Source organism: Sceloporus occidentalis, unplaced genomic scaffold (assembly GCF_023333645.1).
Source record: "Sceloporus occidentalis isolate IW3139 unplaced genomic scaffold, rSceOcc1.0.p SCAF_71, whole genome shotgun sequence".
Taxonomy (NCBI): domain Eukaryota; kingdom Metazoa; phylum Chordata; class Lepidosauria; order Squamata; family Phrynosomatidae; genus Sceloporus; species Sceloporus occidentalis.
Genome location: NW_028317051.1, coordinates 2999655 through 3015349, shown reverse-complemented (window position 1 = coordinate 3015349; position 15695 = coordinate 2999655). Strand labels below are relative to the sequence as shown.

At 43.9% G+C, this 15695-nt stretch overlaps 1 protein-coding gene across 1 annotated transcript in view; it reads right to left on the bottom strand.

Moving 5' to 3' along the window:
* The window catches only part of LOC149286273 (BCAS3 microtubule associated cell migration factor-like), a 523731-nt gene that overhangs the window by 378120 nt on the left and 129916 nt on the right, over positions 1–15695 (bottom strand). Inside the window, exon 13 of the mRNA XM_089494317.1 lies at positions 2744–2877. Within this exon, the coding sequence (XP_089350443.1) occupies positions 2744–2877 (134 nt within the window). The remainder of the gene's footprint in view (positions 1–2743; positions 2878–15695) is intronic.

Here is a 15695-nt window from a genome sequence, read left to right as displayed (position 1 = left end):
ATCCAAGTGCACGGCTACGCGCTGCATTAAAAGCATGTTAGCAACACAGACAAATTTGTAAGCACTTTGCTGCTTTCGAAACCTTTTTGGGCAAAGTTGTGATGGGTAAAGTAATAAAGCATTTATATGTCTTGCACCACAAGTGATTTAATGCTGAATCTATCTATTGGTTTTACCCTATATGCACTCTTAACAGGAAAATTGTTGCAAGATGAAAGCTTTCTCACAAAGTCAGAGACCGCAGAACAGCTATCTGCCCAAATAATTAGACGTGCATTCTCGACTTTATTTTGTCAGATGACTTACTAAGGAGTCAAGCCTCTTAATGCAGCACTGACAGCATATATCTTTTCTTTTTAACAATCCTGGATTTTACATTACAAAAGATTTAGAGGTTTAGCTCTACATCAGAGTAAACAAGCATTAAAGTTAAAACAGCAGTTAAGCAAATTTGTAAAATATGGGAAAACAGCCAGTCTTGACAGTCACAGGGTTGCGTTGGGGGTTTACAGTTTTAGGGGAGGTAATTCTCTTAACCTTTGACACACTTGGAGCATCAGCTGGGATTGGGTTTCAAATGGCCTTTAAGTGTTACGTGTACTATAGTAACAATGGGGAAAATCTGGCCCTTGATGTGACATAGCAATCTGTCCATCTACACATAATTAAGACACTTATGGGACAGTGGGAGGAGGCATATAGAAAGCAGGGCAGTGACAGAACCAGTGCAAATTTGTTTCCGTATTAAAAAAATAACACCTATATTCCAAAAAACTAGCAAACGTGTGTGAATGGAATTCTTCCATTATGATAGTCACAAAAAAGTTAAGACTTTAGAAGTGTTGTTCTAAGAAAACTCCAAAGCTACCTGATCTAAAAGTTAGTCTCTTATTTCTGGAGGCATAATATCTCCCACCCAAGACAACGCATAAGTTAACAACTTTTTAGTGGCATCAGTTGACTAGTCTGGCTGCCTTGTTGTGAAGTATCAATTATAAAAATTCATACTACAATACCTGTGCTTCCATGATGGACCACAAACACTTTTAAGGTTCTTTTATCGTTAAACAAAAAATATATATCTTTGGTGCTTTGCTATAGACCCTCCAGGGTGACCATCTCACCTATACTTGTAAATGGCATATGACACTTCCCATTTTAAAAAAAAAAGAACGGAGCCTCCACACATACTCTCCCTCGATTGGAGGAACTGGGGGAGATGCTGTCCCTTTGGACAAACAGCGCATTTACAGAAAAAGAGAAATCCAGAAACGCTTCTCTTTCTCTGCGAATCCGTCTGCATTATTCTTGCTTCTTGGAGTCCTTCTGCAAAAGGGCAGAGACACAACATTAAAAGCTATCCTATCAAGACAGGAGGTGTGCGTGGATGCTGCGCTCATTTAATGGAGTGCTTCGGGAGGCCTAGTTAATGGAGTTGCTACCAGGGAGAAGCAGACAAAGAAAAAAGATAAAAGAACAAGAAGAGGCAAGAGAAAAAGCAGAGCTGTGTGAGTGAGTAAGAGTGAGAGAGCTGGAAAGAGTGAGTGAGAATGTGAGAGAACCTGCGTTAAGAGTGAGTGAAAGGCAATGAAATGCAAATGAAAATTCTCTAGGCTTCTCCTCGTTTGTGAAGCCCCCAGACCACCTATCAATGTTCAAACTTGGGTCCTCTGATACTGCAACTATTCTTCTGTTACCCATGATGGTTTATAGTGAAACTCAATAAACATATTTGTCATGCAAGGGGTGCAAGTTTCAACATTTCAGCTCAATATTATATAGACTCTTGCTGTGATAATTTACTGTAATAAACAGAATTATAAAAATTGCTGGCAAATTATACGTATGGAAACACAGTGTATCATCCCACATTATTTATTTTCTTCATTATTAATTGCTAAGCCTGCCTGTGTTTAGGCAGACCATAATATCACATTGGATTTATTAAGCTTTTTTTCTATCAGGTTTAAATATATATTCTAACATCAAATACATATTACACTAGTAAAAATAATTATGCTTAGATACAGTGCTGCCATGATCAAATTATCCATTATTGTTAAAACATGATAATACCAATAATATAGGTAGAGAATATATGACATTAATATTGTATACAATGTCAAATTATGATTCCATTACATGAACAGATGGTATTCTTTGGCGACAGTCAGATAGTCAGACAGCCACAAGTTCACACATTTGCCCAGACAAGAGTCTCTGCTACCTAATAACAGGGGAAGTTGTTGGTTTCCATATAACAATAGAATTATAGAATATCCCCTACTTAGTGCACAGTAACTTGTGTTCTACACACATAACACGATACTTCTGTAAACCACAATACCACTTAAAGGTCAAATGCATAGGAATCAGTAGAGATAGGCCCAGCTTTTCACCAAAATAAAAGGGAGTCTTCTCTACTTATTGATCCAAGATGGTTTGGCAGCTGCAAGTAGTCTCAACCACTTAATTATCATGAACTCTTGACTTATTAGTGATTTCTAATAACTTTAAAAGCACCAGTTCATCATACTACATCAAAATATTGACATTTTATCAAGCACATTATTACATATTCTTATTTAGAAAGAAAAATAATCATCTTACTCCTTTAAAATGCTTCCCTCTGAGTTAGTGTGTTAAGCAAATGCACTTTTGAGGATTTGTATGCTTCTGGTGGCTTATAGGTAGTTCGTAATTCTACAAATGTACAAAGATGACTCAACAAACAGAACCTTACTTTAGCTTCAGTCTCTCCACGATGTAGAGTGTATAAGTGATGCACAGCGCTCTGTGAGGAGGACCATGGATGAGTAAGGACCTGGAACACATGGAAATCATGTCCCAGAGTGTCTGAGGTAACCAGCAGCATACCTGTAAAAGCAAATAAAAAATGTAGCTGTGAGCAAATTACTGTAAGTTAGTTCATATAATAAGTAATAACTAGTTTCTTGGCCTGCAAAGAAAAAAACAGTGTTACTGAGTACCAATGCTTCAGTATGTTGCTACCCCTGGCAACCTCTTAGTTTGTCAAGAAGTGTCTAGTATAAGCTTTTGTATTTTGGGAACATCCATACTGAATTAAAATATAATGGGAAATCATACATTATTAACAGTCTATCAAACTGTTACGATGTTGTGGAATTTGTTAGGTTTCTGCTTCTTTAGAAAAGAAAACAAAAAAACCCTCTTCTTGCAGAGTTGATGGTGTCAAGCAAATCAAAGCTTGGCTGCAACTTTTATGGACACAATTGAGTTCAATGCAATTTTATACATTTATAACATTCAAGCATTCCTAACACAACTCTATCTGAGATTCCCAACCATCATACCTGGTACGATAAACTAAAATCAACAGGGACAAATGAATGTTTAGATTAAGATAACAGAGTTTGCACATTTAAAAATGTCTAAGAACTAGACTTGTGCATTCGTCTTCGGGCGAACATGAAAACGAGCACGAAGAGGCCGTTTTTTTGTTCGTTCCGAAGGAACGTAGAACAGAATACAGTGCCGGCAAACCGTAGGCGAAGACGAAGACTCACAATCACGAAGAATCGAAGATTCTTCGTGATCGTCTTCGTTTTTGCCGCGCAACCGCCAAAATTTCAAACAGGAGTGAGCTGATCCTCGTCTGTCCAATCAGCTCACTCTTGTGACGTAACGCTAAGGGTCTCGTCCAATGCCTGTGCTGCTGTTTTTTGAATTCTGAAGGCGCCTTTATAAGACCAGAGCTTGCCTGAGAGATCCATTCATTTTTCGCTGTGACTGCTTTGGCAACACTGCTGTGCTGCATCCGAGCGTTACAGAGAGAGATTGTTCTGTTCTGTGTGAGACTGGTAAGCCTTAGCCTGCCATTTCTCACTGTGTACTTCATCCTCACTTCAGTGCTACTTAATTAATATATTTAATAATAATAATTTGATTAATTTAATTTTTTTAAAATTAATTTGTCATCAACTTTAGTGTAAGTGCTGTTGAGTTGACAGTGCACCCAGTGCCTCAGTGGCACTGGGGTGCCCTTGCCCTGGGCTGGCACTAGTGCCTATTGCCTGTCCTGCTTAAATAAATTAAATAGAATTTATAAATTACAATTTAATAGAATCTATAATTTAATAGTTCATTATAATATTATATATATATATATATTTGTCAGTCATATATATATATATATACTATAGTATACTAGTGTAGAGTGTACTGTAGACATTAATCTACTAGTGTCTAATTTAAAATCAGTAATATTAATTAATATAATTAATAATTGAATTCATTATAAAATTATATATATATTTGTCAGTTATAGTTAGTAATAGTATACTAGTGTAGAGTGTACTGTAGACATTCAGAACATCTACTAGTGTCTAATCTAAAATCAGTAATATCAATAATTCTCTAATTCTTTCTTATCTTAATAGTTAATTAAATTAGCTATAAATAAAAGTAATAATATTAATTAATTACTACTAGCGTATAGTTCAGCTAATCTTATTAGTACTGGTGCTGCAGCTCTATAGTTTGTGCTTTGTTTTAGCAACAGTAAGAGACCAAGTCAATTTATAATATAAGTAATTCTAATTCTAAATTCTAATTCATAATCTATATTCTTCTATCTATAATACATAATATATAAGTAAATTAGTTCTAATCTATTAATATTATATAACTTAATATTAATTAATAAATCATATACTGAATCTGATTTAACCTCACTTTAGCTTAGTGGGTTTGAGAGCGTCTGCCTAGAGGTAGACTTATAGTAAGGAAATATAGCTTTAGGCTAGCATAGTGGTAGGCTAAGCTCTTAGGTCCGTGTAAATTCAAATTAAAAATAAAATACTGCTAGTTATTAAATAGTTAATCTTGAGTTAATAATTTCAATAACTTTAGGATTTTGGCAGATTGCACACAGCACAGTGCAGTAGTGCATAGTTTTACTTTTTAAGCAGTAGCACTGAAGAGAACTTCCTCTAATTTTTTTGTCTTTAATTCGTTTTTCCTTTTTTTTATTTTTATTTTTATTTTTTTTTTTTTATAGTTTTTTAAACACTACACTACACTACACTACACTACACACACAACACAAAATTTGAAATGGATCCTCCTTTTGGGACTAAGGAGGGACAAGCTCCATCTACCACCACCACCACCACCACCAGCACCACCACCAGCACCACCACCAGCTCTAAGATGCAGCCTTTGCGTCAGTCTAGTCGGCCAAGTAGGCCAAGCTCTCGCTTATCATTTGGGGAAGCATTGCTTGAAGGATCATCAAGTAAAGGAAAGGCACCAAAAGCAGGCAGTAGTAGTGCGGCTAGGCCCACAAGCTCTATGGTTTTTTACGGAAAGCCTAAAGCACCAGAAGCACGTTCAAAGTTAAAGGGTAGCACAAGTAGTACCAGCCCAGTGACTAAAAAGAAGTGCCTTTTGCCCCAAGCAGCATCTTCCCCATCCACCAGCAGCATGCAAGGTACCAAGCAGAGCCAAATTAGCAGCAAGACTCAGAGGGGTCCCAAACCAAAGCGATCTCATTCCTTTGTAGGGAAAACCACCACCACCACCACCCCCGCCTCTACCACCACTAGTGCTGCGCCTACTGTTCCCACTGGTACCGCCACGCCATGTCCTCCTAGTACCTCTAGCAAGCCACCAAGTCCTTACAAAATTTTTGTAAAGACAGTTAGAGAGAGAGCTACACATAGTGGAACTCCACCTAGCGAGGTAGCAGAGGAGCCTGAGACTGAGAGGCCAAGTGCAGAGTCTATTCTTCCTGCTCGCACTACTACTAGTCACGAGTCTCACGACGATATCAGTCTTAGCTCCAGCCTAGCAGGAATTCCATTCGATCTGGCTAATGAAGAGCTAGACTATGAGCCAGAGGAAGTAGAGGAGATGAGTGGTCAGGAATCAGATTCCTCAGGGAGCAGTGTCCAAATGACTAGTGCACAATTTTCCCCTGAGCCTCCACCTTCTCCGCTACGATCATCACCATCACCACCACCAGCAGCAGCAGCAAAACCTAGCAAATCTAAAGCAATTAGCAGTCCCACTATGGCCAGTACTGTTACCACCAGTCCCACCACCACTAGTTCTGCCTCTGTTCATCCACCCCGAGCAGTAAGAGCAGCACCCAAGGCACACTCCAAGGCTATGCGCGCCCCAATTTGGGAGCACTTTGAAAATGTTGAAGAAGGGCGCTATGGAAAGTGCAAACATTGTGGGAAGCTAATAAGCAGAGGGAAAGTGTCTGGCCATTTTACCAGTGCTAGCATGAAGCATCACCTCAGCACTCAACACAACGCTGTGCTATTGGGGAAAGATGCAGAGGTAAAACTTAGTGCAGGCAGCATAGCTGGTGGCCGTGGAAAAACCCCAACAGCTTCTTCTTCTGAGCCAATAGCAGCAGCAGCAGCAGCAGCAGCAACTAGTGCTGGCAGCCAGAGACCAAGGCAGGTTGGAGCACTGCATGCCCAGCCCACCCTGGAAGAATTTGGGGCATTCCACTCCAAGAGAACGATGCCCAAACAGCAGGCCAATAAAGTAACGCGACTTATTGGTCAGTTCATTGCTGTTGGAGGGGCATCCTTCTCCATGATTGAAGGGGAGCCTTTCAAACAATTGATGGCGGCTGTGGCTCCACAATACACAGTTCCGTCACGTTCCACTTTCAGCAGGAACATTGTCCCCTCGCTGTATCGGTCCTGTGTTGCAGCAGTGAAAGAGGAGCTTTCCAAGGCTGCTGGTCAGTGTGTTCATTTCACTACAGATTTGTGGAGTGCACCTAGCGCCCAGCATGCCTTTCTTTCTTTGACAGCACACTGGTGGCAGCCCGGTGTGTCTAAGGAAGTTGCTGCAGCAGGCTACCGATCATTCCTTCTCCATGCAGAAGTGATGGATGAAAAGCACACTTCCCAAAATATTCTGCATGCGATTAGGAAAATGTTTAGCCTTTGGGTGGGAGCAGAGGCGGGCACCAATGTTGAAGTTGGTTTTGTGGTAACTGACGGAGGTGCCAATATGGTGAAAGCGCTGCGAGATGGTCATATTGTTGGTGTGCGCTGTGCAGCCCACATCATCCATCTTGTAGTGAAGGCAGCAATGTCAGAAGGAACTAATGTGGCAGCAGTAGTTCTGTCCCGCTGCAGAAAGATCGCTGGGCACTTTCACCATAGTGTTAAGGCTAGCCAACTTTTGAGGGAAGAGCAGGCGAGGTCAGGTCTTCCCGTACACTGCCTACGTCAGGATGTCAGTACACGGTGGAACTCCACGTTAGACATGCTAGAGAGGATTTTGGAGCAGCAGAGGGCAATCCATAATCTTGCCTCAGAGCACAATATTGGGATTACCTCTCCATTGAATAGGGAGGATTGGACAGTGATCGCCCAGCTAGTGGCAGTCCTTAAACCATTCAGGGATGCCACAGAAAATTTAAGCTCAAACACTGCCAGTCTGGCCCAGGTAATCCCTGTGTTCTCCCATCTAGGCAGCAAGATGGATGTGTTCCTTGGAAACCGTGAGGCTGTTCAAGGTGGCACTCTACATCCTGACGTAGCAGCCATAGTCAGGAAGCTGAAGGATCTGCTAAAAGTACACCTTCGCAAGCGAATGGAAGAGAGTCCCGAAATGATGCTAGCGTGCCTTTGTGATCCAAGAATTAAGGGAAAGCTAGCTTTGAAATTCAATGTTCTCAGTAGCTACCGGGAGCAATTGGTCAACAAGGTGCGTGACTGGCAGCGTAAAATGGGAATGCTGTCCGAGGAGGGTGAGGTGCAGGAGGAGGAAGAGATGATGTGGTCTGCTACCCCTAGCAGCAGCATCAGCAGCAGTGCCACAAGCAGCACAACACAGCTGAGTGGAGCAGCTGCGTTTTGGGAAGAGGCACTTGGCAGTATAGTTGGACCATCTGACAGAGCTAGCAGCAGAAAGGAGAGTAGTGCTGCTGAAATGGTCAAACTTTACCTCTGTGAAGTTCCTTCTGCTCCTAATGTTGATCCTCTTAGCTACTGGGATGAAAAGAAGAGTGTGTGGCCTGCACTCTCATGGGTTGCGCAGCAGCTTCTATCATGTCCGCCAACCACTGTTCAAAGTGAGCGCGTGTTTTCTATGACTGGAAACATACTGAGTCCACAGCGCTCACGCATGGCACCTCATCTGATGGAGCAGATTGCCTTTCTTAAATTCAATCTGCCCAAATTGGGTTACCCAGCTCTTAGCTTGGAAAGTTAAATTTTTTCTCTCTAATGTTTAAGGTAGTTTCTCCCCCTGGTTGCACTTGCTGCGGTGTGGCAATGCCTGCTACCTCCGCTGGTGTAGCCAATTTACGCTAGGGCCTAGTGTCTGAGCTCTGTAAGTCCGCTCCCAAACGCCTAGGACTGACAGTCTTTGGATGCTTTGCCCTGGGGTGAAACAGGTGAGTGGGTCGTCAATTGCCCACTCATTCACCTTTTTCCGTTTCCAACGCTGCTGCTGGTGGTGGTGCCAGTATCTTTTGCCAGTTCGCTTCCTGGCTGAAATCATGCCTCAGATGTCCCTAATGGAAAGGGTAGTTTCTCCCCCCTGGTTGCACTTGCTGCGGTGTGGCAACGCCTGCTACCTCCGCCGGTGTAGCTAGCTTATGCTAGGGCCTTCTGTCTGAGTTCTGTAGGTCTGCTCCCAAACGCCAAGGACTGACAGTGCTTGGATGCTTTGCCCTGGGGTGAAACAGGTGAGCGGGTCGTCAATTGCCCACTCATTCGCCTTTCCCAATTCTGCTGCTGCTGGTGGTGGTGCCAGTGTCTCTCTTCAATGCCAGTTCGCTTCCTGGCTAGTGTCATGCCTCGAATGTCCCTGATGGTAAGGGTAGTTTCTCCCCCCTGGTTGCACTTGTTGCGGTGTGGCAACGCCTGCTACCTCCGCCGGTGTAGCCAGCTTACGCTAGGGCCTTGTGTCTGAGTTCTGGAAGTCCGCTCCCAAACGCCAAGGACTGACAGTTTTTGGATGCTTTGCCCTGGGGTGAAACAGGTGAGCGGGTCGTCAATTGCCCACTCATTCGCCTTTTCCAATGCTGCTGCTGCTGCTGCTGGTGGTGGTGCCAGTGTCTCTTCTCTGCCAGTTCGCTTCCTGGCTAGTGTCATGCCTCAAATGTCCCTTATGGTAAGGGCAGTTTCTCCCCCCTGGTTGCACTTGCTGCGGTGTGGCAACGCCTGCTACCTCCGCCAATGTAGCCAGCTTACGCTAGGGCCTTGTGTCTGAGCTCTGGAAGTCCGCTCCCAAACGCCAAGGACTGACAGTGTTTGGATGCTTTGCTCTGGGGTGAAACAGGTGAGTGGGTCGCCAATTGCCCACTCATTCGCCTTTCCCAATTCTGCTGCTGCTGCTGGTGGTGGTGCCAGTGTCTCTTCGATGCCAGTTCGCTTCCTGGCTAGTGTCATGAATCAAATGTCCCTAATGGTAAGGGCAGTTTCTCCCCCCTGGCTGCCTCTGTCTGCGGTGTGGCAACGCCTGCTACCTCCGCCGGAGTGGCCAGCTTACGCTAGGGCCTTGTGTCTGAGCTCTGGAAGTCTGCTGCCAAACGTCTAAGACTGACAGTGTTTGGGTGCTTTGCCCTGGGGTGAAACAGGTGAGTGGGTCGCCAATTGCCCACTCATTCGCCTTTCCCATTTTTCAATGCTGCTGCTGGTGGTGGTGGTGGTGCCAGCATCTCTTCTCTGCCAGTTCGCTTCCTGGCTAGAGTCATGCCCAAAATGTCCCTAATTGTAAGGGCAGTTTCTCCCCCCTGGCTGCCTCTGTCTGCGGTGTGGCAACGCCTGCTACCTCCGCCGGAGTGGCCAGCTTACGCTAGGGCCTTGTGTCTGAGCTCTGGAAGTCTGCTGCCAAACGTCTAAGACTGACAGTGTTTGGGTGCTTTGCCCTGGGGTGAAACAGGTGAGTGGGTCGCCAATTGCCCACTCATTCGCCTTTTCAATGCTGCTGCTGGTGGTGGTGCCAGCATCTCTTCTCTGCCAGTTCGCTTCCTGGCTAGAGTCATGCCCAAAATGTCCCTAATGGTAAGGGCAGTTTCTCCCCCCTGGCTGCCTCTGTTTGCGGTGTGGCAACGCCTGCTACCTCCGCCGGAGTGGCCAGCTTACGCTAGGGCCTTGTGTCTGAGCTCTGGAAGTCTGCTGCCAAACGTCTAAGACTGACAGTGTTTGGGTGCTTTGCCCTGGGGTGAAACAGGTGAGTGGGTCGCCAATTGCCCACTCATTCGCCTTTTCAATGCTGCTGCTGGTGGTGGTGCCAGCATCTCTTCTCTGCCAGTTCGCTTCCTGGCTAGTGTCATGCCTCAAATGTCCCTAATTGTAAGGGCAGTTTCTCCCCCCTGGCTGCCTCTGTCTGCGGTGTGGCAACGCCTGCTACCTCCGCCGGAGTGGCCAGCTTACGCTAGGGCCTTGTGTCTGAGCTCTGGAAGTCTGCTGCCAAACGTCTAAGACTGACAGTGTTTGGGTGCTTTGCCCTGGGGTGAAACAGGTGAGCGGGTCGCCAATTGCCCTCTCATTCGCCTTTCCAATTTTTCAATGCTGCTGGTGGTGGTGGTGGTGGTGGTGGTGCCAGCATCTCTTCTCTGCCAGTTCGCTTCCTGGCTAGAGTCATGCCCAAAATGTCCCTAATTGTAAGGGCAGTTTCTCCCCCCTGGCTGCCTCTGTCTGCGGTGTGGCAACGCCTGCTACCTCCGCCGGAGTGGCCAGCTTACGCTAGGGCCTTGTGTCTGAGCTCTGGAAGTCTGCTGCCAAACGTCTAAGACTGACAGTGTTTGGGTGCTTTGCCCTGGGGTGAAACAGGTGAGTGGGTCGCCAATTGCCCACTCATTCGCCTTTTCAATGCTGCTGCTGGTGGTGGTGCCAGCATCTCTTCTCTGCCAGTTCGCTTCCTGGCTAGTGTCATGCCTCAAATGTCCCTAATTGTAAGGGCAGTTTCTCCCCCCTGGCTGCCTCTGTCTGCGGTGTGGCAACGCCTGCTACCTCCGCCGGAGTGGCCAGCTTACGCTAGGGCCTTGTGTCTGAGCTCTGGAAGTCTGCTGCCAAACGTCTAAGACTGACAGTGTTTGGGTGCTTTGCCCTGGGGTGAAACAGGTGAGTGGGTCGCCAATTGCCCACTCATTCGCCTTTTCAATGCTGCTGCTGGTGGTGGTGCCAGCATCTCTTCTCTGCCAGTTCGCTTCCTGGCTAGTGTCATGCCTCAAATGTCCCTAATTGTAAGGGCAGTTTCTCCCCCCTGGCTGCCTCTGTCTGCGGTGTGGCAACGCCTGCTACCTCCGCCGGAGTGGCCAGCTTACGCTAGGGCCTTGTGTCTGAGCTCTGGAAGTCTGCTGCCAAACGTCTAAGACTGACAGTGTTTGGGTGCTTTGCCCTGGGGTGAAACAGGTGAGTGGGTCGCCAATTGCCCACTCATTCGCCTTTTCAATGCTGCTGCTGGTGGTGGTGCCAGCATCTCTTCTCTGCCAGTTCGCTTCCTGGCTAGAGTCATGCCCAAAATGTCCCTAATGGTAAGGGCAGTTTCTCCCCCCTGGCTGCCTCTGTTTGCGGTGTGGCAACGCCTGCTACCTCCGCCGGAGTGGCCAGCTTACGCTAGGGCCTTGTGTCTGAGCTCTGGAAGTCTGCTGCCAAACGTCTAAGACTGACAGTGTTTGGGTGCTTTGCCCTGGGGTGAAACAGGTGAGCGGGTCGCCAATTGCCCACTCATTTGCCTTTCCCATTTCCTTTTCCATTTCATTATTTTCCTTCTGATACACAACCAACCAAACATAACACACACAATAACACATATAACACACAGTGACATCACACATAACACACATACACACACACTTACAATGCACAAAACACAAGGACCTTTTCCTTGTTATTTGCCCTGGCCTTCACTCACTAATAGCATTACATTAACACTATAACTCACACTTCACCCTATAACATTTTTCCATCCACATACCTGCCAACAGACCCAACTTTTTCAGGGACAGTCCTGCTTTTTTCCAGTCCTGTCCCATCTAATTTAGCTAAACTAGGTATGCAAAATGCAAATACACATAGGTAGTTATAGCTCGGTAGGTAACGCTACTATAAACATTTAATAAATATAATCAAGTACTAAATAATAAATCTAACTTTAAAATACATTTAAATAAACCCCTATTTTTTTTTTAAAAAAAACATTAAAATTAAATTATTATTATTTAGACATAATCCATCTTTAACCAAACCAGTGCACTGCTACTAATCTTAAACATAACCGTACATTAACCCTAAGCTATTTTTTAGTTCTTGTCCAACATTTTTCCATCAGCATACCTGCCAACACACCCAAGATTTTGGTGGACAGTCCTGCTATTTTCCAGTCCTGTCCAATAAGTAAGTTGGGTTGTTGCAAAGTATGCCATTGTAAATAGGTAGCAAATGTTAGGCATGTAAAGTGGTCCAAAATCAATTTAAAAATGTAAAATATTCCCTATTCTTTTATTAAACATCTATGGACAGTACACCTCGGTATGTGTGTGCAACTCTATTGGTCGTTTCGGCAGGGGGCTCGCCTGCCATCAACGAATGAAGTGCATTCTGCAGTTCTGCAATTCACTCGTTGATGCCAGACCAGCCCCCTGCCGAAACGACCAATAGAGCTGCACACACGTACCTTCACGGCAGCTGCTGCTGCTGTGATGTGTTATTAACCCCGTATTAACCCCTGCTAGGCAACCAGGAGGAAAACGAAGATTAAACGAGCACGAAGAATGTCCGCGAATATTCGCCCGAAGAGAAGACAGGAACGGGCGAATATTCGCGGAATACGAAGATTTTTTTTCCCCGAAGACGAGCACGAAGACGAACACGAAGAGCCCCCTGGTGCCCAAGTCTACTAAGAACACCCTCCAGTGCATCTACCATGCTGGGACACCAAGCGATAGAGAAGCCCTTCATGATGCGTATGTGTTGCAGTATGCAAGATTTATACAACCGATAACACAATTATGGGTGTCTGTTTCTAAGACAAGACCCTCCAGTTGTTCTATATCGTTCACATATTCTACTGTGTTATAGAATTAATGTAATGGGGTCTGCCCTTCTAGGTCATGATTCCCATTCCAGAAGCAGGGTCTGTTAATTACCTACCTTTAGAAAACCTTTTATTGGTGCAAAAGCTTACACAAAATGTCTTCTAAACTTCATTCTAAAAAAGGTTAATTCTCAAAAAGAGTTGTATCTTATTATTTTGTCCTGCTTCTTCAAGTATTGAGCATATTAATATTTCCAGTCTCTGAAATTATATATGTCTACACAGCTGTCTCCTCCACTGTCTTTAGAGATGATATTTATGGAAATTCTGAATGCAAAAAAATGATGTGTAATGCATTTTTCTTGCATTTTCTTTTTCTACTCATCAATGCAGGGATAAAGGATCCATGCATATGTTTTAATTTCGCTTACAACGTCCTATCGTTCACATGTAGTGCATACCAAACAATAAACTGCTTTCAGGAAAGGACTTTAAAAAAAAAAATACACTGCTTAGATACATAAAAGCAGGGAAAAAAAACGTACAAATACAGACTGTGGCTTGAAAGCTATTTATGCCGTATAAGAAGACTAAACCAAACTTTGGCTGGGCTGTAAACTAAACCCACGCCCCAAATGAGGTGCCAAGCCACAAAAAGCATTTGCGTCAACTAGGAATACAAGGAAAAGAAGGGCTTCTAATTATAGGCCCTGGAAGCGGAAGCTTCTAGTGATTACGAGTTTAGGCACTGCGGTATGTTTATCTGGGAGCTTCCTCTCTCTTTCTCTCCTGTTCCCTTGCTCTTTCAGGCTGGACTTGATAGATGAGGCTTGGCTTGGAAGGTGGGTTTCAGTCTGCTGGAGGTACAGAGCACTCTACACGGGCCAAACTTGACCAATGCTGATTAAGAAGGCTGTAAGCCTTTTCAAATAGGCGTCAGGTGGTTAGCCCATAACACCAAATTAGAGACTGCAGCATTCCATCTGGGTAGCCACCAGGAATGTTGGACACCCTTGGTGAAAAAGAGATCCTTGCAATATCCTATTTATAACACCTATCGTGCCACATGTCTGTGCACAGCTGAATGAGACAAGCTCTTCCGCCTACAGTTTTATGTAGACAATATTTAATACAAAGCCTACGTATCCGGTTTCTAGTAAGAACAGCTCATCAAAGCAAAAGTGAGGTAGAACTCTGTTAACTTAGCGATTCCACCAACCCTATCATGATAATTTAAAAAACAGCAGCATTGTGCTCAAAACAGAAGATATTCAAATGCCTGTTTTCTAATGATTAATACCATAAGATATCCTTCTAGTTCTTCTAACATTAGCAATAATACATTTACGCTTTTCTGCACTTTGCTTTTTAATACATAATAATAAACATTGGGTTCAGTTGTCAAGGCTTGCTTGGCAGTTATTAAACTAACCAAACTCTACTGAGGTTATATGCTCTCATATACTAACAGTGGCAAAACAACTAAATGGGGCTCACTAAAGTCAATGGAGGATACAATGCATCTCATAAACACTGGGGGCTGTTGGTGCATGGGAGCATATATACACATTCTTTACGGTGGGGTCTTCCTCTAGCATCTGGTATCTTTTTTGTTATTTTTTGGATGGTGTCTTTCCATGAGCTGATAATGAGTATTGATGGATTCACTGACCATCACCGGATGGGTCTAGAAAAGGTAAGTGATGATTTGTTTCCCTACAGGCTTTCACCCTTTGACTGTCAAGTTGTTGAACAGAGACTTTGCACTGTCCACCCTCATGGAACCAAAGGGTGCTTGGATGGACCTTTAAAATAAAAGTTAAGCAAGCATCCCACCGTATGAATCCCAAGATATTTTTTTTACTTAATTATTTTTTTTTTATCAACTTGACCCTGCAGTTGAGTGTATACATGTTGAGATTTGTTTTGTGAGTGTAAATACTGGTTGCTTTAGCACAGTTGGAAACTGGACTTGTGCCCAACTGGTATGGGGCCCGAGTCACAACAAATTAGCATTAGAGCATTAACCTTGTATATTATAGGTACTGTGGACATATACATACATGTGAATGCCTACCATATGTGCACATACGTGTGTGTGCATGTAAGAGATACCGATTTAACCTTTTAGACTGCCCACCTTAAATATTCACATCTATCCTCTCATGTGCGCAAAGTTTTTCGTAATAGAACACATGTAAACCTCCCATGTGGCTGTGACATATTTATTTATCGAAAAACGCTACATTCGTGATCACATTGCACGCCTACGAAATAACAAGTTAAAAAAAAATAAAAGTATGTAATCTGCATTAAAGAAAACTTTGAAAAATCAGGACATATAGGACAAATCTGTGTCTGCTAGAAAAGTGACACACCATTTCATTTTTTGTTTTTCTGGAAAGGGCTGAGGGCAGCAGATTATGGCACAGATCAAAGGAAGCGCTTGCCTCTCTGGCCATTGTCAAGATAAGAGGCAGAAATCAGGAGTTTATAAACAGATACTCAGCTTCAAAACACACAGTCTGTATGTACAAAGAGAAACAGAAATATATACCGTATATGTGTGTGTATGTATTTATTTACCATTAACTTGCAACAGTCAAGTAAAAATATCTCCTTCCCTAAACTTTGTCAACCTTGCTGACTTTATATATTGTTACTACAGAGTATAACCAATGCTATACATA